The sequence below is a fragment of the Lepidochelys kempii genome, chromosome 11, assembly GCF_965140265.1.
Source record: "Lepidochelys kempii isolate rLepKem1 chromosome 11, rLepKem1.hap2, whole genome shotgun sequence".
Lineage (NCBI taxonomy): Eukaryota > Metazoa > Chordata > Testudines > Cheloniidae > Lepidochelys > Lepidochelys kempii.
In genome coordinates this window covers 27,786,755-27,807,310 of record NC_133266.1, presented here as the reverse complement: position 1 = coordinate 27,807,310, position 20,556 = coordinate 27,786,755, and the positions used below count along the sequence as shown (strand labels likewise).

At 37.4% G+C, this 20,556-nt stretch overlaps 1 protein-coding gene across 1 annotated transcript in view; it reads left to right on the top strand.

Annotated features, from left to right (window-relative positions):
* The window catches only part of NEB (nebulin), a 193,958-nt gene that overhangs the window by 108,267 nt on the left and 65,135 nt on the right, over positions 1 to 20,556 (top strand). Inside the window, exons 77-97 of the mRNA XM_073306879.1 lie at positions 689 to 892; positions 1,095 to 1,199; positions 2,548 to 2,655; positions 3,424 to 3,735; positions 4,422 to 4,625; positions 5,631 to 5,735; positions 6,364 to 6,471; positions 7,209 to 7,520; positions 9,084 to 9,287; positions 9,490 to 9,594; positions 11,018 to 11,125; positions 11,894 to 12,205; positions 14,421 to 14,624; positions 14,868 to 14,972; positions 15,581 to 15,685; positions 15,783 to 16,094; positions 17,189 to 17,293; positions 17,567 to 17,665; positions 18,337 to 18,438; positions 18,666 to 18,773; positions 20,095 to 20,406. Of these exons, the coding sequence (XP_073162980.1) occupies positions 689 to 892; positions 1,095 to 1,199; positions 2,548 to 2,655; positions 3,424 to 3,735; positions 4,422 to 4,625; positions 5,631 to 5,735; positions 6,364 to 6,471; positions 7,209 to 7,520; positions 9,084 to 9,287; positions 9,490 to 9,594; positions 11,018 to 11,125; positions 11,894 to 12,205; positions 14,421 to 14,624; positions 14,868 to 14,972; positions 15,581 to 15,685; positions 15,783 to 16,094; positions 17,189 to 17,293; positions 17,567 to 17,665; positions 18,337 to 18,438; positions 18,666 to 18,773; positions 20,095 to 20,406 (3,639 nt within the window). The remainder of the gene's footprint in view (positions 1 to 688; positions 893 to 1,094; positions 1,200 to 2,547; positions 2,656 to 3,423; positions 3,736 to 4,421; positions 4,626 to 5,630; positions 5,736 to 6,363; positions 6,472 to 7,208; positions 7,521 to 9,083; positions 9,288 to 9,489; positions 9,595 to 11,017; positions 11,126 to 11,893; positions 12,206 to 14,420; positions 14,625 to 14,867; positions 14,973 to 15,580; positions 15,686 to 15,782; positions 16,095 to 17,188; positions 17,294 to 17,566; positions 17,666 to 18,336; positions 18,439 to 18,665; positions 18,774 to 20,094; positions 20,407 to 20,556) is intronic.

Here is a 20,556-nt window from a genome sequence, read left to right as displayed (position 1 = left end):
CTGACTATTAGGAAGAGTAAGACCTGAGAGTGTATTGTGTAATGGATGTCTCCTTTAACACACCCATTCTCTAGCCATATTCTGATCCATTTTTTCCGTGTGCTTTTGAGAGTGAGGCAGAAGGTGCACAAGTAGCTTGAGAGTTCCACTTAGTGCAGAGGTCTATTCCTAGTGCTTAACTTTGCTTGCTCCCAATCACAGACTTTGCTCCCACTTGCACTGAAATGCAACAAGCTTAGGCTCCCTGTTGTTGCACACAGTGTTAGGACTAACAGGATTAAGGCCAAAGTGCTTTTGTAATTTTGAGCTTAATTTGTGCATGCATTTCCCATGATTATACTTGCCAATTAGTAATCGCATGTGCAAATGGATTAATGGTAAATGCTTGTAAAGCTATGGATGCTTCTCTTCAGTTGAGAGCACTCTAGAATTTGGAGAAGCCCAGATTCTAATATTCCAGTCTCTCTGGGGGAGCCCAAGTTCAACTGTAGGTAAAGTACGCATGTTTGAATGTTGAGGTGATAATTGGAATTGCAAAACTTTATTCAAATTTACCAGTTGCCCAAAAAAGTATGGTGATGGGGATGTCATCCTAATTCTGCTCTATTTGTTGGATGCATAGGGAACAGATTAGTTTTTGTATCTGAAATTTTTTCTGTAATTATATTATTAATGTGTTTGTTTGTAGAATGTGTACAAGTCAGACCTGGAATGGCTGCGAGGCATTGGCTGGATGCCAGATGGCTCTGTGGATGTGGATAGAGTGAAGAAAGCCCAGGAGCTCCTGAATGAGAGAGTATACCGTCAGCGGCCAGACACATTGAAATTCACCAGCATTGTTGACCCACTACCAGTTGTCCTGGCTAAAATCAATTCTAAGCAGATCAGTGAGGTTAGCTGGCTTTTATGTTACCATAAGTTTTCTGCATTCATGCTGACATTTTTGTGGATCCTTCACTAGTGTTAAAAATTCATAAAATGAGAACCCTAACATACATAATAGTTTATACCATGAGATCAGTTACTTTGAAAGTAACATAGAACAGCATCTTTCACACTGTAATTGAATAATGAGGTCTTTACTTTCTCATTAGCCTCTCTATCGTGAAGCCTGGGATAAAGAGAAGACACAGGTCAACCTACCTGCTGACACGCCTGAGATGCTGCAGTCCAAAGTCAACGCTCTAAACATCAGCAATGTAAGATCTTCAAGTAAAAATATGGAGTGTTATTGAAATGAACATTGCCACATGCATCATTTTTAGCCAGCCCCATTTCAGAACACTTATTATGAACTTCCTGACATAAGCACAGATTTACTATCTTTATTTTTTGTACTGTTTTGTATTTTAGAATGTAGATGAAGTATTGTGGTTCATTTAAGCAGCATAATATGGTTAATGAGCCCAATGTTCATGAAACACAATGGGCCAGATTAATTAATCTGGAGTCAGTAGCATTCCTCTCTCTCTCTCTCTCTCTCTCTCTGTTCTTTGAAGCCAATAGAGTGTCACCCACTTATGCCAGCAGTGATTCTGACCCAAGATCTAAAACATGGACTTGTTGCCTGTCTGTTTGTTATTCATAAATAGAGCCTATCGCCATAGCATCTAGATCACCATATTGACTGTCTAGATAAACATATAATGTGTTGATAAGAAAAGAAAGTAATGAAACTGTGGCATTTTAAAGTTTAATATATACCTTTTCCTGAATTGTCCTCTTTATGACAACTTCCTTTGGGAAGTTTGGGGTTTGAACAAGATATTATAGGCCAAAATACCATGCAGCAAATATCAGTGATGTTCTTGGGATGCATGGTACACAAAAACTGGCTAGCTTTGGATGAATGAAAGCACATCAAACACTGGCTTTCACCTTAAATATCAATTAAGTTTCCCTGAATACTCTTGCTTCTTTTAGCTTCATTTGGACACCTAGCATTATTCTTACATGGTTTCCATTTTGAACTTCCTTGATTTGTTTTTTTTAATGGCTGCATGAAATTCATTGTTTCAAAGTACTTTTTACATCTTTTAATGTTGATAGCATTAATTTAGAAGATCATCTTAAACCTTAACAGTTTCAGTGGAAGAGTGTGAGATGCTTCCATTAAAAATACAGCAAAACTTCTAATGAGATAATAGACCAGTGACTTTTCTGTGATACTAATACAAGGCATAATCCAAAGACCATTGAAGAAAATGAGAACCTTTCATTACTTCAGTAGGCTTTGGACCAGGCCCACAGTGTGAATGGATCTGATATGCCGCATCTATAGCCACATTCCTGCAATATGCTATGTGTGGGGGAATCCTTCTGCCCATATAGTCTCATTGAAGTCAATGGGGCTGCAGGTAGGCACAGGACTCTGTGGATCAGAGTTCAGGTTTGGGACCTACATAATTAATCATTATATGTGTGTAGTAATTATTAGTTAAGGGGATAAGAATAATTTAGATAACCCACAAAACTGTAAGGATCAAATGAAAATATGATTTATGAGAAAAATGAATTCTAAAATTGTGTCTTTGATTTTGATTACAGAAACATTATCAGCAAGCCTGGGAAGATGCCAAGATGAAAGATTATGACTTAAGAGCCGATGCCATTTCTATCAAACATGCCAGGGCTTCCAGAGACATTGCTAGTGAGGTACGATCTCTGTTCCTTCTCTTTCATTTCTATGAAAGGCCATGCCTATTCATCCTCATATCAAACACAGCAGACAACTGTGTAGCTAGCTAAGCTCAATTCAAAGCTGTTGTGTATTCATATATGAACAGCATGCTGTCTTGTATATTTGCATTTTTTTAAATCCTGTCTTGACGCTCTCTTTCTAGTAGAACTTAAAATTTGCTATTGGTAAAATATTATTGATAACAAAAGATTGTATTTTGCATTTGTTGTAACAAAGTAGTTTCAGTAGGGGTTCAGAGAGCTATTTTGCAATACACTGTAAAGTTTTATCCACCAAACATTTGCAGTAATTGAGGTACAGACTATATTTCTGCTGCTCCCAATACATAATTCAAGGGTGTTATTTTTGTCATTACTGCTGTCAAGATTTCTGTTAAAATCTAAAATGTAGCAGTGCTTATAAACGTTACCAAGCAATTGGAATAACTGTGTATTGTAACTAGTGAGGGAATTCTGAAATAATTTTCTTTTATCATGGTTTTAAACTGTTAAGTTAGATGGACCACATTTTCCAGAGTTATTGGTGATTTGGGGAGTCAGGTTTTGGGGGCCCAACGTGAGACGCTGTACAGTGGACCTGAATTTCAGAAGTGCTGATCCAGTACCCTTTAAAATCCTTTATGGGTTCCCAAGTTGGGCACTCATAAACAGTTGTTGCTTTAGAACATGTAGACTGTCAATTCATGACTATTTCTGCTAATGTTTCCTCTCTATGTTTATTAGTACAAATACAAGGAAACCCACGAGAAACAGAAAGGCCACTATATCGGATGCCGAACTGCAAAGGAAGATCCCAAATTGGCATGGGCTGCACATGTAATGAAGATGCAGAATGACAGAGAATACAGGAAGGCTTATCACAGTTCGAAGGCTAAGATCAACATACCAGTTGATATGGTTTCTGTCTATGCAGCCAAGGAAGGCCAATTATTAGCGAGTGACGTTGACTACCGCCAGTATTTGCACCAGTGGACATGTCTGCCAGACCAGAATGATGTGATCCAGGCAAGGAAGGCCTATGAGCTACAGAGTGATGTAAGTAGGAGTGTATATACAAGTGGGGATGCCACATTAATAACTGTTGAGATATAAGGCTCTGTAGGCACATCAAGGTGACATGACGATAATCATGGGGGATTTGCCCACCTCAACGCTTTCTGTAGTTTCTCCTTCCTTCAGCAGCTCTTCAGTGGTTGTTTTCATTTTTTTTTCCAAATGTGGGTCCTAGCTGTTAATTCCCACAGTGCTTATCAGTGGCTACTTTTAACATACTCGAACAGTTGCTAACGCTGTTGTGCTTTTTTATGCATTAGTACATTTCTACTGAATTTGTGCCTATAGGTGGGGGAATGTGGTGTGAAGACTGACAAGGTTTGTATGCTTTCTTTGAAGCATTTCTTTTGTGCCTTAGCAATTATGTGTCATCAATGAACTCTTCACTACAGAGGGATCACGATGCTAATGCAGCATCCGTTACCAGTCCAGTTTATCTATTTCCACTTTTGGTATGTTCATGAAATACATTTGTAAGAAACCAGGGAGTGTTTTCAAGAGACTAAGAGTCAGGGTTACTTGATTACAGTCCTGGCTTTGCTATGTGACTGTCAGTTCCCGTTGTGGTTCACTCTTTGGGCAGTGCAGAGTAGCTCCTTGCGGTGCACTGAGAATAAACTCACATTCTAGCCATATATAATTAATAATACAATTATGTTTGTTTGTAGAATGTGTACAAGTCAGACCTGGAATGGCTGCGAGGCATTGGCTGGATGCCAGATGGCTCAGTAGATGTGGATAGAGTGAAGAAAGCCCAAGAGCTTCTGAATAACAGATTGTATCGAACGCGACCGGATGAATTGAAATTCACCAGCATTGTTGACACACCAGAGATTGTGCTGGCGAAGACTAATGCTCTGAATCAGAGTGGTGTAAGAAATGTGTTACATTTGTGCTTGAGGGTCCCTGTGCATATTGTGTTTTATTATTTAAAATAAAAAGAAGAAACAGTATGTTTTATATAGAATTCAAGCTGCCAGGGACTTTCAGGGTTTTAGAAGGAGGCATTCCCCAGTAACTACTGATCAAGGAATAAACAAGGTAATGTGAAACCCTGTCACTGATAAGGAATGCAAATCATTGCACAGTATTTATTTCAAGCAAATAATGAAACAATTATTAAAACAATCTTCCAGTTCCAGACCATTGTTCTGACTATCTCCCCCTGCATTTAGAGTGAAATCTCTCCCTCACTGAAGTCAATGAGAGTCTTTCTATTAATATGGAAGTGAACTGGAATAAACCTTCAAGAAGGAGGATTGAGCAGTTTATGGTTTCTCTATTGCATAAAACTGTCTCTCCACTTTAAAGTGTTATATTTATAAGTAATATAAAAAGGTGTATATATGTATAAAATGAATTTTTAAAATAACTACAGTGCTTCCCCTTGTGAACAAAATGACTAAGTTTATTTATTTAAACCCATTAAATAAAGCAAACACCTCAATTAGAAGAGGATCCTCCCAAAAGCAATCCATCAAACCCAATCATAATACATATAGTTTAAAACTGAATAGCTAGTCTTGTCCTTCACAGTACAGCTACACAAAAGAGTGGATGAATCTACTTCCCAATCAAGTGTGAATTGGAGAATGAGGGAAAACTTTTGAGAGGGACATTTTTTGGGGGAAATGAATTAAACAAAAGGAGATTATTCAGAATCCCAAAAGGCTTAATTTAGACCTGATTTCTTTGTTCAATTTCAGTTAAAAAAAAAATAGTTTAGTCCTGTTTACATTGGATCAGTGGGAGTTTTGCCATTGGATTCAGTGGGAGCTGGACCAATTGTCCAAGATGAGATCAGATATATATCAGAAATAGTAAAGATAAATTTCTCAAGATTGTACTAAATATCTCTGTGATTGCTTTGTCCTTAGGCTTTATATCGAGAGGTTTGGGATAAAGAGAAGACCCAGTTTACCCTTCCTTCTGATACCCCCGAGATATTGCAGTCCAGACTCAATGCTGTGAACATCAGTAAGGTAAGATATTAAAGTAAAAACTCAGGTCATGGTCTGACATGTATATTCTAATGTATTCAAAGCTCAAAACCTGCTCCATTATATATATAAATAGCTAAAGTAAATATCTAATTTCCAAATGAATTAACTTGTGAGAGATAATTCGTGTTATGTTGATGAATAAGCTGCGGCCATTGTACCCAAATTACCACATATTAACTGAATCAGAACTTTTGGGAAGAAGGTAACTTCCTACCATATAAAAGGGAAACATCAGAGATTAAAAAGCTCTTATCAGTTTTGGGCTTGATCTATAAGCCTTAGTCTTAATGATTTAGTCTTTGGATAGATTCTTTCTTTTCACTTAGGACCAAATGTGTCTCAGTAAATGTATTTTAGCACAAGTAAACCTTCGGTAACCATAACTTATGCTCCCTCAGAGGCAGCTGTGAAAGTGATCCACATAGAGGAACAGATTGGATTTTAAAGGGGATTTTTTAAATTTAAAAACTATACTGATTATGATCATGTATACACATTTTATATTCCATTATGAGTAATTTGAACTAAATTTATATTGATTACTGTCAGTGTAAATATTTTTCATAATTTGTCTATGTGTATGTTCACATATTCACTTCATTCACAGAAACTGTATCAACTAAGCTGGGAAGAAGCCAAGGAAAAAGGTTATGACTTAAGAGCTGATGCCATTGAAATAACACATGCCAAGGCTTCTAGAGACATTGCTAGTGAGGTACAGCCTCACATCTTATTTATTTTATTTTGGGTAAAGCTAATGTAGTGTTCTTATTAAAAACACTACAAATTTATTTATATCAATAGCCAATTCAAAAATGTTGTTTTAAAACTATGCATAGGGTTCTAGCAATGAGTAGTATATTTTATATTATTTATAATCTTAGTTGCTTTTTATCAGGATTTTTAAAATGTCAAATGTCAAATAATAGTTTCACTCAAGTATGGTCAATTTAAGTAGATCATAAGCCACCAGTGACTACGTAATAGTGAGAGTTGGTTGAATTATTTTGTTAATAGTTCAGGTAACTAAATATTTCTGCTCTGTTTTGCAGAGGCTCAGGTAAAGTCCTGAAATGAAATCAGAAGTTTTGGGTGCTTCTCCAACCCTCTGAAACTTTTGGATTGGAAACATGGTGGAAAAATATTTTTAATATGTGCTTCTTTCCATAAAACACATGTAGAGCTAGCCTACAGCAATTAGGACCTCATCCAACTTCTGCTGAAGTCAGCTGAAAGATTCCCATTGACTTCAATGGAAGCAGGATCTGGCCTTTAATGAGAGGCCTTGTAAAGAAACAATCCTTTTAGTTTACTTACATTTTAACAACTGAAACAAAACAAAGACACTTTAAACTTCAGTTGCAGGAACGTTTGTACATATTTAGATGCCTGATGAAAATGCTCATTTGTTTTTATTTCTTTTACTTCTGTTTTTTACAAATGCATGATTAGTACAAATACAAAACAGGTTACCGCCAGCAATTAGGCCACTATGTGGGATTCCAAAGCCTTCAGGACGATCCCAAGTTGGTGTGGTCCATTCATGCGGGCAAGATCCAGAGTGACAGAGAATACAAGAAATATTTTGAGAAATCGAAGACCAAATACAGTAGCCCAGTGGATATGCTGGGAATCGTGCAGGCTAAGAAATGTCAGACACTGGTCAGTGATGTTGATTACCGCAATTACCTGCATCAGTGGACATGTCTGCCGGACCAGAATGATGTGATCCAAGCTAAGAAGGCCTATGAGTTACAGAGTGATGTGAGTATATCAGTATAATACATAATAATTCCCAAGAAATACATTTTGTCTAGGAAGAGGATACCCAAACTCACACTAGATTTTAACCTTTAAAGACAGAAATATGTGATGAATGATTTACCAGGCATTTACCATAGGAATATTTTTACAATTTAAAAAATGTTTCCCCTTCTTCTGTCTGACATTTTCTAGCACTTTTTGGTTGTTAAGGAAAAGTTAGCACATGTGACTCCATTTTGGTTTGGGGCCCACCATTGTCTAAAAGCAAGCACATCATGCACCAGGAGGAGTGTTCCTTAGACACTGCATTCCTGTGAAAATCCTCCTCCTTGTCTCCAGCCTGCCTTGACTCCCAGTATCTGGTTTTTGTCAGTCTCTAACTCCCTATCTCCTGGCCTTTGATGTGAGGCCTCCCATCCTGATAATAAAAGTTACTGATGCATGGCTTTGTAATTAACATACTGGTTTAGCACGAGGAATGCACCAAGCAGGGATAGGTGGTAGATAAGAAAAGGGTTTGTTTATTGGCTAAGGTTTCCGATGCACGAGGGCAACATGCTTTGCGAAAAAGTATATAACCTTTGTATAATCTGTATTCGGGGTCCCCTCCTGGCTAGCAGGGGGGCACCACGCTCGAGCGTAATAAACTTAGTGTCTTTTGGGAACTCTGCAGTTGTGGGCTTTGTTTATGTGCCTCAGCCTAGATTCGAACTGTGTGTGACCTATCAGGTATAATTCGCAGCATTTGTGTGCGTGACCTATCAGGTATAATTCATAGCATTTGTGTGCGTATCCTACCAGGTGTAATTCGTAGCATTTGTGTGCATGTCCTACCAGGTATAATTCGCAGCAGTTGTGTGCGTGTCCTATCAGGTATAATTCGTAACATGGTTCACTTGGATGCTTTTTATCTTTTGCAAAGAAGGGTGTGCCAGAGACATTCATTTAGGGCAAGGACCTTTAAAGGAAGGTGTCACATAAAAAGCATCACTGAACATTATGTGGTGGATTTAAGACCAAAACAACTATTTTTGTTGCGCTGTTCCTTTCAGGGTAAATATGAAGCAGAAATAAAAGCTGGTGATATAATTCATTTAGTTTAAACTAAGAGAGTACAAATACAATTTATTTTTCTACTTGTCTGACTTTCTCTTGTATTTATTCTGGGCAAGAATGTGGCTTGTCCTGTGCTCTCTTATTTCCCTGTGAGGACTATCTCCATCACTGGTCACAGCATGGTAGATGGAGGGAGGGAGAGAGCAGCCTGCTTCGGGTCACTACCTCTTTTCTAATTTAGTGGGCAGCCAGGGAAAAAGACTGGGTGGAGCCTTAATTCCATTCTTCCCCCAGATTCACTGGCCAGCGCAATGGTGTTACTTTATACAGGTAGCAGATTAGGTCTTCCCTAAAGTAAGGGGGAATCCAAGAGGAAATTGTGACCATGAGAGTTACAGCTGTCTGTTTGATCTGCTCCTGGAGCAGTGTAATACAGTACCTTACTAGGCACTGACAGGAAACTCCCATTCCTGCCCTGTATAACTAACAGAACAATTTTGTTTGTAGAATGTGTACAAGTCAGACCTGGAATGGCTGCGTGGCACTGGTTGGTTGACCCAAGGCTGTGTAGATGTGACTAGAGTGAAGAAAGCCCAGGAACTCACGAATGACAGATTATACCGTCAGCGGCCAGATGAATTGAAATTTACCAGTGTAGTTGACCCCCCACCAATTGTCTTGGCTAAAATCAATGCTCTGCAGATCAGTGAGGTAAGATGGCCCTTATATAACGATATATTTTCTATATTCATGCTGATAATTTTGTGGATCTTTCTGTTGTGTTAAAAACACATCAGAAGAGAACAGTAATATATATTATAGCTTATACCATGAGATCAATTAATTTGAAAATAATATAGTACAGCATCTTTCACGCTGTAATTGAATAATGCTGTCTTTACTTTCTCATTAGCCTCTCTATCGTAAAATCTGGGATAAAGAGAAGACACAGTTCACCCTTCCTGCTGACACGCCTGTCATGCTGCAGTCCAAAGTCAATGCTCTGAACGTCAGCAACGTAAGATGTTTAAGTAAAAAATATGTAGTGTTATTGAAATGAACATTGTCATACACAGCTGTAGTTTTTAGCCTGCCCTATTTTAGAATTCTTATTATGAACTGCCTGGTTCTGACATAAACATAGATATACTAATTTTATTTTTTGAATTGTTTTGTATTTTAGAATGTAGATGAAGAATTATGATTTGTTTAAGCATAATACGTGGTTAATGAGCCCAATGTTCATGAAGCACAATGGGCCAGATTCATTAATCTGGAGTCAGCGGTGTTCTATCCTCTCTTACCTTTTTCTTTGACGCCCGTGGAGGTTCACCAACTTACTCCGTCAGCTAAAACATGTACTTGTTGCCTGTCTGTATATTGTTTTCAAATAGAGCCTATCAGTATAGTATCTACAGCATAATCTTCTTTGTCTGGTTTAATACACCATGTGTAGACAAGGAAAACAAAATAGTATCCATAAAGATAAGCACATTGGTTTTGCATAAATTGTCCTCTTTATAACAACTTCCAAAGGGGAACCTACGGGTTTGACCAAGATATTTTAGGCTCACCTACCATGAAGAAAAAATGAATAACATTCTTGGGCTTGGAGGCCCAGAAAATTGGAAAATTAGAAGAAGGGAGAACACTTCATTCTTTTGTTTCCATCTTATATACTAATAAAGTTCCTTTGAATATAGTTGCTTCTTGCAGCCTCATATGGATACATAACATTATTCTTACATGGTTTTTATTTTCAACTTCCTTGTTTTCTTTTTAATGGTAATATTACAATAATTGTTCCAAAGTGATTTTTAAATCTTTTAATATTGATTGCATTACAGTAATTTATAAGAGCATATTAAATGTTAAGTTTTCAGCAGAAGTGCCAGAGGTTATGGGCCTACTGCAGGAGTGGGTGGGTGACATTCTGTGGCCTGCAATGTGCAAGAGGTCAGACTAAATGATCATGTTGGCCCCTTCTGGCCTTAAAGTCTGTGAGTCTATAAATACAGCAAAATTTCTAATGAGGTTATTGATCAGTGACTTCTCTGTGGGTCTAATATAAGGCATAATCCAAAGACCATTGAAGAAAATGAGAACCTTTCATTACTTCAGTAGGCTTTGGACCAGGCCCACAGTGTGAATGGATCTGATATGCTGTATCTATGGCCACATTCCCGCAATATGCTATGTGTGGGGGAATCCTTCTGCCCATATAGTCTCATTGAAGTCAATGGGGCTGCAGGTAGGCACAGGACTCTGTGGATCAGAGTACAGGTTTGGGACCTATATAATTAATCATTACATGTGTGTAGTAATTATCAGTTAAAGGGATAGGAATAATTTAGATAACCCACAAAACTGTAAGGATCAAATGAAAATATGATTTATGAGAAAAATGAATTCTAAAATTGTGTCTTTGATTTTGATTACAGAAACATTATCAGCAAGCCTGGGAAGATGCCAAGATGAAAGATTATGACTTAAGAGCCGATGCCATTTCTATCAAACATGCCAGGGCTTCCAGAGACATTGCTAGTGAGGTACGATCTCTGTTCCTTCTCTTTCATTTCTATGAAAGGCCATGCCTATTCATCCTCATATCAAACACAGCAGACAACTGTGTAGCTAGCTAAGCTCAATTCAAAGCTGTTGTGTATTCATATATGAACAGCATGCTGTCTTGTATATTTGCATTTTTTTAAATCCTGTCTTGACGCTCTCTTTCTAGTAGAACTTAAAATTTGCTATTGGTAAAATATTATTGATAACAAAAGATTGTATTTTGCATTTGTTGTAACAAAGTAGTTTCAGTAGGGGTTCAGAGAGCTATTTTGCAATACACTGTAAAGTTTTATCCACCAAACATTTGCAGTAATTGAGGTACAGACTATATTTCTGCTGCTCCCAATACATAATTCAAGGGTGTTATTTTTGTCATTACTGCTGTCAAGATTTCTGTTAAAATCTAAAATGTAGCAGTGCTTATAAACGTTACCAAGCAATTGGAATAACTGTGTATTGTAACTAGTGAGGGAATTCTGAAATAATTTTCTTTTATCATGGTTTTAAACTGTTAAGTTAGATGGACCACATTTTCCAGAGTTATTGGTGATTTGGGGAGTCAGGTTTTGGGGGCCCAACGTGAGACGCTGTACAGTGGACCTGAATTTCAGAAGTGCTGATCCAGTACCCTTTAAAATCCTTTATGGGTTCCCAAGTTGGGCACTCATAAACAGTTGTTGCTTTAGAACATGTAGACTGTCAATTCATGACTATTTCTGCTAATGTTTCCTCTCTATGTTTATTAGTACAAATACAAGGAAACCCACGAGAAACAGAAAGGCCACTATATCGGATGCCGAACTGCAAAGGAAGATCCCAAATTGGCATGGGCTGCACATGTAATGAAGATGCAGAATGACAGAGAATACAGGAAGGCTTATCACAGTTCGAAGGCTAAGATCAACATACCAGTTGATATGGTTTCTGTCTATGCAGCCAAGGAAGGCCAATTATTAGCGAGTGACGTTGACTACCGCCAGTATTTGCACCAGTGGACATGTCTGCCAGACCAGAATGATGTGATCCAGGCAAGGAAGGCCTATGAGCTACAGAGTGATGTAAGTAGGAGTGTATATACAAGTGGGGATGCCACATTAATAACTGTTGAGATATAAGGCTCTGTAGGCACATCAAGGTGACATGACGATAATCATGGGGCATTTGCCCACCTCAACGCTTTCTGCAGTTTCTCCTTCCTTCAGCAGCTCTTCAGTGGTTGTTTTCATTTTGTTTTCCAAATGTGGGTCCTAGCTGTGAATTCCCACAGTGCTTATCAGTGGCTACCTTTAACATACTCGAACAGTTGCTAACGCTGTTGTGCTTTTTTATGCATTAGTACATTTCTACTGAAGTTGTGCCTCAATGAACTCTTCACTACAGAGGGATCATGATGCTGATGCAGCATCCGTTACCCGTCCAGTTTATATCCACTTTCGGAATGTCCATGAAATACATTTGTAAGAAAGCAGGGAGTGTGTGTAAGAAAGTAGGAGTCATTGTTGCTGGGTTCCAGGTCTGGCCCTGTTGTGTGATAGTCCATGAATCAGTTGACCTCTCTTTGCTTGAATTTGCCATCCATAAAATGGGTGAAATAATGTGACTGATTCCCTTTATGAGCATAGGAAATGCAGTGTAAACCCTCAGTGTACATGGGAGTAGCTGCACCAGAGGGAATATTTTACCCCAGGTGAGGTTTACGTTTCAAATCAGCATATTCTGGAGTCTGGATCAATACATCTCCCGTCTGGCTCCACCCACTCCTCAGCTACTTTTAAGGTTATGTTGGCTGGCTCCAGGCCCTCTGTTCTGCAAATATCATTAGTTTATTCCTTTTCATCCAATAGTATGGTGATAGGCGGGAAAGTAGTTTTTGCAGCTGGGCTGGTAAATTATCTTGGTGGTTGTTCAAAGCTAAGTTACAAACATTGTGGAGAGGACTCTTTGAGTATCTTTTTACTTCACTAACCACCTTCATAGGTCTTGCACTGTGATGGCTTTCCCTCTTGATAAGCTATTCAGCCATACAGCATATGGTCACTTGGGAGAGACTTGACAAAAACCCTCTTCTCAGAAGCTGTTTCTGCCCAGCATTCTAACTAAGTGCATACCTGGGAGGCAAACTACACAAATTCTGATCCTTGCATTGTGGTATATTACCGCAGGGTTGATAAAAATCAATGATTTTTAAAATTTTAAATTGGATTTTTTTATTTTGTTGTTAAATTATAGTAGGTTTATTGTTTTAAAAATATACCTGTTTAAAATGAAATCTGAATTTAATACAAAATATATTAAGGCCTAAATTTATAATCTCTTAAAACATTTATATAAATAATGAATATGCTGAATCCATGAAACGCTATCAAAAACTTTGAGTTAAAGACTACTTTTTTATATAAAGAAATAATCAGGGGGAAAGTATGTAACTTTTGAGGTCAAGTTTTATAAATTTGGCACAAGAGGTCATGTAGTATATTAAGGACTTGATCCTGTAGGGCACCCAGGCATATTTGAAAATTTTCCCAGGCTGACCTGAAGTAATCAGTTTAATTCACTGACTGCAGTTAATTCCTCTGTTTAGTAAATCATTTAGTTATAAATGTGAAACATGTTTTGATATGAAAAGGTTATTTACATGACATCTAAGGTTGTTTTGTTGAATAAAAATAAATTTTATGTGCTCTTTTATGTGTTTAATTAAATTCCAGTTACCATTCTAATGCAGCTTGACACAAATCATGAGCAAAAAGTTAATTATCAAGTAATCAAGCAATATATCATTCATCATTTTCTAACATATTAAAAATGTAAAATTTTTAAGAATCTGAAAATGTTAAGATATAACTGCTTAAATAAATGTACATAGTTATAGTGTATGCTTGTAGGTAGCAAAAAGATGTTCCAAATCTAGTGTAAAGGCTCTATTTAGTTGTAAATCAACATGTTTGAATGGTTATATCAGTTAATGAGAATTTACCTTTCTTTAGATAATAGCTGAAAGACAAATGGAAAAGTTGATTAAAATCGATTATTTAAATTGAGGTTTTCCTCTTGGTGATTTAAAATCACTGACTTAAAATCACTTTGGTTTAAACCAATCTACCCTGTCACTAGTATAAAATAACTTTATATAAAAGTCAATAAAAGAGAGTTCTGTCTCCAGCTCCAGAGTGTTTAGTATTTTCCTACCCATCTACATTATTTAGTATGGATTAAAATAATGAAGGTATTACGTATGACAGTTATGTTCCTCTCTGACCTTATCTGTCATAGGCCTTATATAAATCTGACTTGGAATGGCTGCGTGGCATTGGATGGATGCCAAGTGGCTCTGTGGAAGTGAAGAGAGTGAAGAATGCCCAGGACATCCTGAGTGAAAAGATGTACCGCACGCCTGTAGAAAGTTTGAAATACACCAATATTGTTGACACTCCAGATGTTCTCCTTGCTAAGACTAATGCTGTGCAAATCAGCCTCGTATGTTACTTCATGCTTATAATATAAAATTATTTCAGTGCAATATATAATTAAAGAAAACCTCGCTGCTAAAATGTTAAACTAATTATTTGTATTTTAAATTAACCGTAGAAGCATTCCAAAAGTTTAGACTTTTAGTGTTCATAATTCTGGGTGGACTTTTGGCCCACTGTGCTGTGAAGTTATACAAAAGGACTGACATATTCACAATATATGTGAGCTCACCATTTTTTATTTTCATAGTCCAAATACAGAGAAGCTTGGGACAAGGCCAAGACTACGATCCATATGACGCCAGACACACCTGAAATCAACCTAGCCAGGGCGAATGCTATTCATGTTAGCAATGTAAGTATATCTGTAGGATTTCTTAGGTTTCTATAAGTTGTTATCTGTATCCTCTGAATTTTAAGATTCTACAGTATTTTCAAAACGCATGATTTAGCCATGTGAATACCCACTGAAGTCAGCGGGAGAGTCACAGGTTCAATCCTCATGCGGTGCTTTGAACATCTCCCCACTACGAATATAATTTTTAAAGTATTTAGACAATTTTTTTGAATATTTAAGTAACAGCTACTAACAATGCTACCCATGATAATTTCCTGCTATCACATTAAATATTAGCAATACAATGCATTATTGAAGCCACACATTTTATTGAATTAAGACAATTGCTAGCACTTACAAACTTCTCCTAGATCTTTACAAACTCACTTTAGTTCAGTGCTGATTGCAGTTCCTTAAGCTATACCTTCAGAGTACTGGAAGCACCGCATTGTATTTGCAGTAAAAGAACAGACGACTTCATTTACTTCAGAGCTGGGCTGAACAATGCACAAGCATAAGTGACAGTGAAATGTTTTTAATGTGCCTACTTTAAATGCACAATTGTTTAATTGATTGCAGATGTGAAAGTACTAGAAAAATGATGGGCTAATTTTCTATCTTCACAGAAACTATATAAAGAAGCTTGGGATGAAGTGAAGATGAGCTGTGATTTTAGGGCAGATGCCATCCCAATTAAATCAGCCAAAGCCTCAAGAGAAATTGCCAGTGATGTAAGTATGGAAAGAAGGCATTTCTAGATTTTCACAACCATTTCTAAAGCCTCAGAAATGTTAGTAATTTACATGGTGGTCTTTGCTCTTTATCCAGTATAAATACAAATTAGATCATGAGAAGCAGAGAGGACACTATGTTGGGACTCCAAGTGCAAGAGAAGATAACAAAATACGATGGGCCCTGCATGCAGCCAAGCTTCATAGTGACCTAGAATACAGGAAACACTTTCAGAAGTGGAAGACAAAGTGCAGTATACCAGTGGACATGCTTCCCATTGTGGCAGCCAAAAACTGTCAGACTTTGGTCAGTGATATTGATTACCGTAATTACTTGCATCGGTGGACATGTTTGCCAGATCAGAATGATGTCATACAGGCTAAGAAAGCGTATCAACTACAAAGTGATGTGAGTTAACAAATATTCATATTTTGTCTTCTGTAATATTGCCTTCTCTACATTAGTCTACTCCAGCTCTAACTGAAGTTAACAGGAATTTTTCTACTGAATTGAATTGGAGTTAGATTGGGCCTTTTATTAGTAGATATATAATTTTATGCCATTATTATTACTATTACTGTAGCACATAAGTATATATAGCTCTCTACCAAACAAGCTAAAAGACGGGGTCCATAAAAGATCTCACATTCAAACTCAGACACGCACAATATTTGAGATAAACATTGGGTCACCGGCACTGTAATTCTGTAAATATAAACGCATTAATTTTAAAATGAAAGGGCAAGGTAATATCTTTTATTGGACCAACTTCAGTTGATGAGAGAGACAAGCTTTTTGAGCCACTTCTCCAATATCCTTGGACTGACATGGCTACAGCTACACTACATACAATAATTAAGCATTAAGACATAAAAACTAGATAATTGCTGAGTGAGCATAGCAATAGCATGTATCAGATGGTCTTATATTGTATAAATGCAAAAGCAGAAAGATGTTTACCACTTGAGAAATACAAGAGTTGCTTTGAAATTGTCTTTATTTCTACCTGGGGTGCCATATTACTGTTATAATTTGGAATGTATAAACTAAGAGAATACAGTTAATCTTGTGCATTTATTGATCATTACATGCATTGCTTTGGTGCCATGGACAGCCAATGTCTAGACATTTAAAGCCATCTAATAACAAACTGTATTGATCTCATATAAATTAAATTTTTACAATAAAAACATGTTTAGGGTACAGATGGTTAATAGTTAGCTTCTCTGGTTTGAATGGTAAAAGACAGAACACTATTAAAGAACACTACATATAAGTAGTTGGTGAAATAGATTATAGAACTTGGTATAACTTAATTACTTACTGGACTTAATACCACGTTTATAATATGGTGAACTTAGAGATCACATTGATATTAAGCCCAATAGTGTTCACCTTGAAATCAATGGAAGTGAAAGACGAGCAGGGTCAGACCTATTATTTATGAAACTAGAAAGCAGAAAAGTCAAATTAAAGACATGGATTCTATTTTGTCTCCACAGGCTGTTTACAAATCTGATTTGGAATGGCTACGTGGAATTGGGTGGATGCCAAATGACTCTGTTGGAATCAACCATGTCAAGCATGTCCAAGATCTCCTGAATGAGGTAATTATTAAGTATAAGTATTAAATATTCACAAGTATGTTATTAACTGCATGTATTTGTAATTTGCAAATGCATCAACATTTTACTTTTACTGTAAATTTTGTAATAAAAAAGCTGGAACTTTCCACTATATTCGTCTTGCATTGGCTTGTAAATTAATTCTGGTCTTCCATGTAGCTTTTCTTTTTCTCTCGCTAAATGGAATTGTTCTATCTGGGTAGGAGGTACTGTAATACAATTTGATTATAATTCCATTGTTTTGCCCTTTTACAGAGAAAGTACCGCACAAAAGCTGAAACTCTCAAGTTTACTCCAGTGGCTGACAGAGTTGATTATATCACGGCAAAACAAAGTGGTGAAATTCAGAGTGATGTAAGTATATTGGTTTATCTTCGGGCTATTAAATGTATCTGCAAGACTTTGTCTCAAAAGGAGAAAAGGTAATCCAGACCTCATTCTGGCTCAATACCTGTGGATTCCTTGAATTTGTGGGACTAATGTGAGTATTGTTGAACTCATCCACTTACTTTGTGCTGAAAGGCACTAGCTTCTGAGGAAGAGTGATTCCCTCCCAACCATTGTGAACTTTGCAATATGAGAAACTCAACAGTCCCTTCACCAGCCAGGACAGAAACTGGCATTTTATGGCTAGAATAAGTTATGAGAAGGCAGAATGTCATTTTTTCTGACAGTTTTGAAGGCCAGCATATGAGCCCATACACTTTTTATTCAATGTGCCTCTCACTGGAAGAGAATAGGCCAATATCAGCATTTTATTTTCTGCACCAGTACAAATTGGAACATGCCTCCAAAGGTACATGGCTTTGGACCATGATCCTGGAGTTGCCTTTCTCACATAACTTCCTCCATTTTTTAATGACTGTCTGTGTGGTTGGGTGTCTTGTGTGAATTTGGGTCTGAAAAAGTCAACAGTAATAATCCTTATAAATCATTTAATATGTATAATTGTGGTCTTGATGTTACATTTTCTAAATGTTGTGATGACCTTATAATTCATTTATTCCATAAATCCTTTTTTGCAGATTAAATACCACCAAGACTGGAATGCCATCAAGTCAAATTATACTCTAACAGACACGCCACAGCAAGAAATGGCCCGAGAGGCAGCCAGAATTCTTAACCAGGTATGTGTTCACCACCTGGAAATACTTGATCATCTGACAATTTGGAGTCACATTAATAACTTACTAGGAGAATGTATAATATTTGGACTGATTGTCTTTCTAAGAATGTCCTGGAGTCAGAATCTCAGCTTCTAATATTTTATATGGTCACATATCGACAGAAGGAGTGATGGTTATAGTGGTTTTATTCTTGGTTTTAACTTTCTTTCATGTTTTATTTCCTACAGAACCTATACAAGGAAAGCTGGGAAAAAGTGAAATCTACTGGTTATATTTTACCTCCTGATGCTGTGCAGCTTCGTCATGCCAAGCACTCTGGTGATGTCCAAAGTGAGGTAATCACGTGACTTCAGCAGGAGATTGCTTGGGCCCTGCAAACCCACAACCTCAACAGTTTATATTCAAAAGGCTTCAGTGGGAGCCAGCCCCTAGCTTTGTTTGTGACCTTCTCCAGCCCACTGCCCTCTAGCTGTCTCTAGTATCAACCTTGTTTTATTTAATATAGGGGTACTGCTAGCTAAGGGCCAGGTTCTGATACACTTACTCTCCTTGTCACCTTACTCCATGAATAGTCCCCTTTAAGTCAACATAGGTAACGGCCTCAGAATCTGGTCCAAGAGAATAGCGAATGCTGTGATAATGTGTAAAGGTGAAGGCCTGTTGTGGCACTGCAGGTTTGCCCCACCTTAATTCCTCCAAGTAGAGCAGCAGGAGATTCAGTCCAGGGCAAGGAGAAGCCAACACACATTAATCAGACACCATGGTCCCTTCTAATAAACAGTTCATCAGCCCCAGATTTAGGTTCCCCACATTTACAATCCTCACCCAATTCTCTGAGTCAGGTTAGGCTTGTCTCCTGGTGCCTGAGAGAGCAACTGCCACTGACTACAGTCTGTCTGGCTTCTACTCTTCTCTCCCTCCTGCTCTTATTTATATAATTGAGCCCTTCAGGGAGGAGCCTCCGTGATGATCTCCAGGTTGTAGATTCCAGCCTGTTCCTTAAAGAGATGCTATCCTTTTCCCCATACACCCTTTCCTGTAGTGCAATGGGTGGAATTCTGTTGGCCATCTTTAGGAGTACAAGAGACTTTGTCATGAACATTCCGTAAAATCAAATACACCTCAAGTATTTTGGCATAAAACACATATTCAATTACGTGATTGCTTGTCAATAGCTGACTATGCACATTTCTAAATAAAACAAGTAACATTGCTCAGAGCAGAATTTTAAATACAGCTTGGCAAACTATTGATGCAATTTTCAAATTCTTTTTTTCAAGCTATTTATAAAGCTATGGTTATATGCAATTGTGAGCAAAGTAATTGCAAGGTGTTCTAGTTGTGCTGAAGAAGTTGCTGTATCCCCTGTTTAAAATGTGGCAGAAAATTAAGCTAGATAGTTGCATTGCCATTAAAGAGGAAGGAATATATATTCTAACATTATCACTCACCTCATCCTATAGTATATGTATCCTGTAATGTACTGAAAATTGAGATGTAATTAGCAGCACATTGCCTATATAATAGGGTTCCATTTATTCCTGATGTTAAAGAAAACATAGAGTTTACAGGATAGAAAGAGAAGAAAAAGGTTCAGTTGTGTTCAGGTCAGTATTCAGTGCTGACATTTAAATATCTTTTCTCCTCCCTTGCCAGCTGCAATATAAAGCTGAGTATGTGAATCACAGAGGTCACTATGTTGGTGTTCCCAGTATGAGAGATGATCCCAAGCTGGTGTGGTTTGAGCATGCAGGCAAGATCCAGAATGACAGATTGTACAAATCAGCTTATCACAAATCAAAGTCAAATATTAACATTCCTGTGAATATGATATCAATCTTGGCGGCCAAGGAATGCCAGACATTGGTCAGTGATATTGATTATCGGCAATACCTGCATGAATGGACGTGTCACCCTGACCAGAATGATTGCATCCAGGCAAGGAAGGCCTATGATCTACGGAGTGATGTAAGTGATTTCCCTTATTTATATTACGTGATTTTGACTCTTTGCGGGTTTATGTACATGGCCTGTACCACGTAAACTTAAAAAACCGAAAGATTTCTCTTTAGTTTAACTCATGCTTTTGTCTATATAATATGTGTATTTCTTTGCATT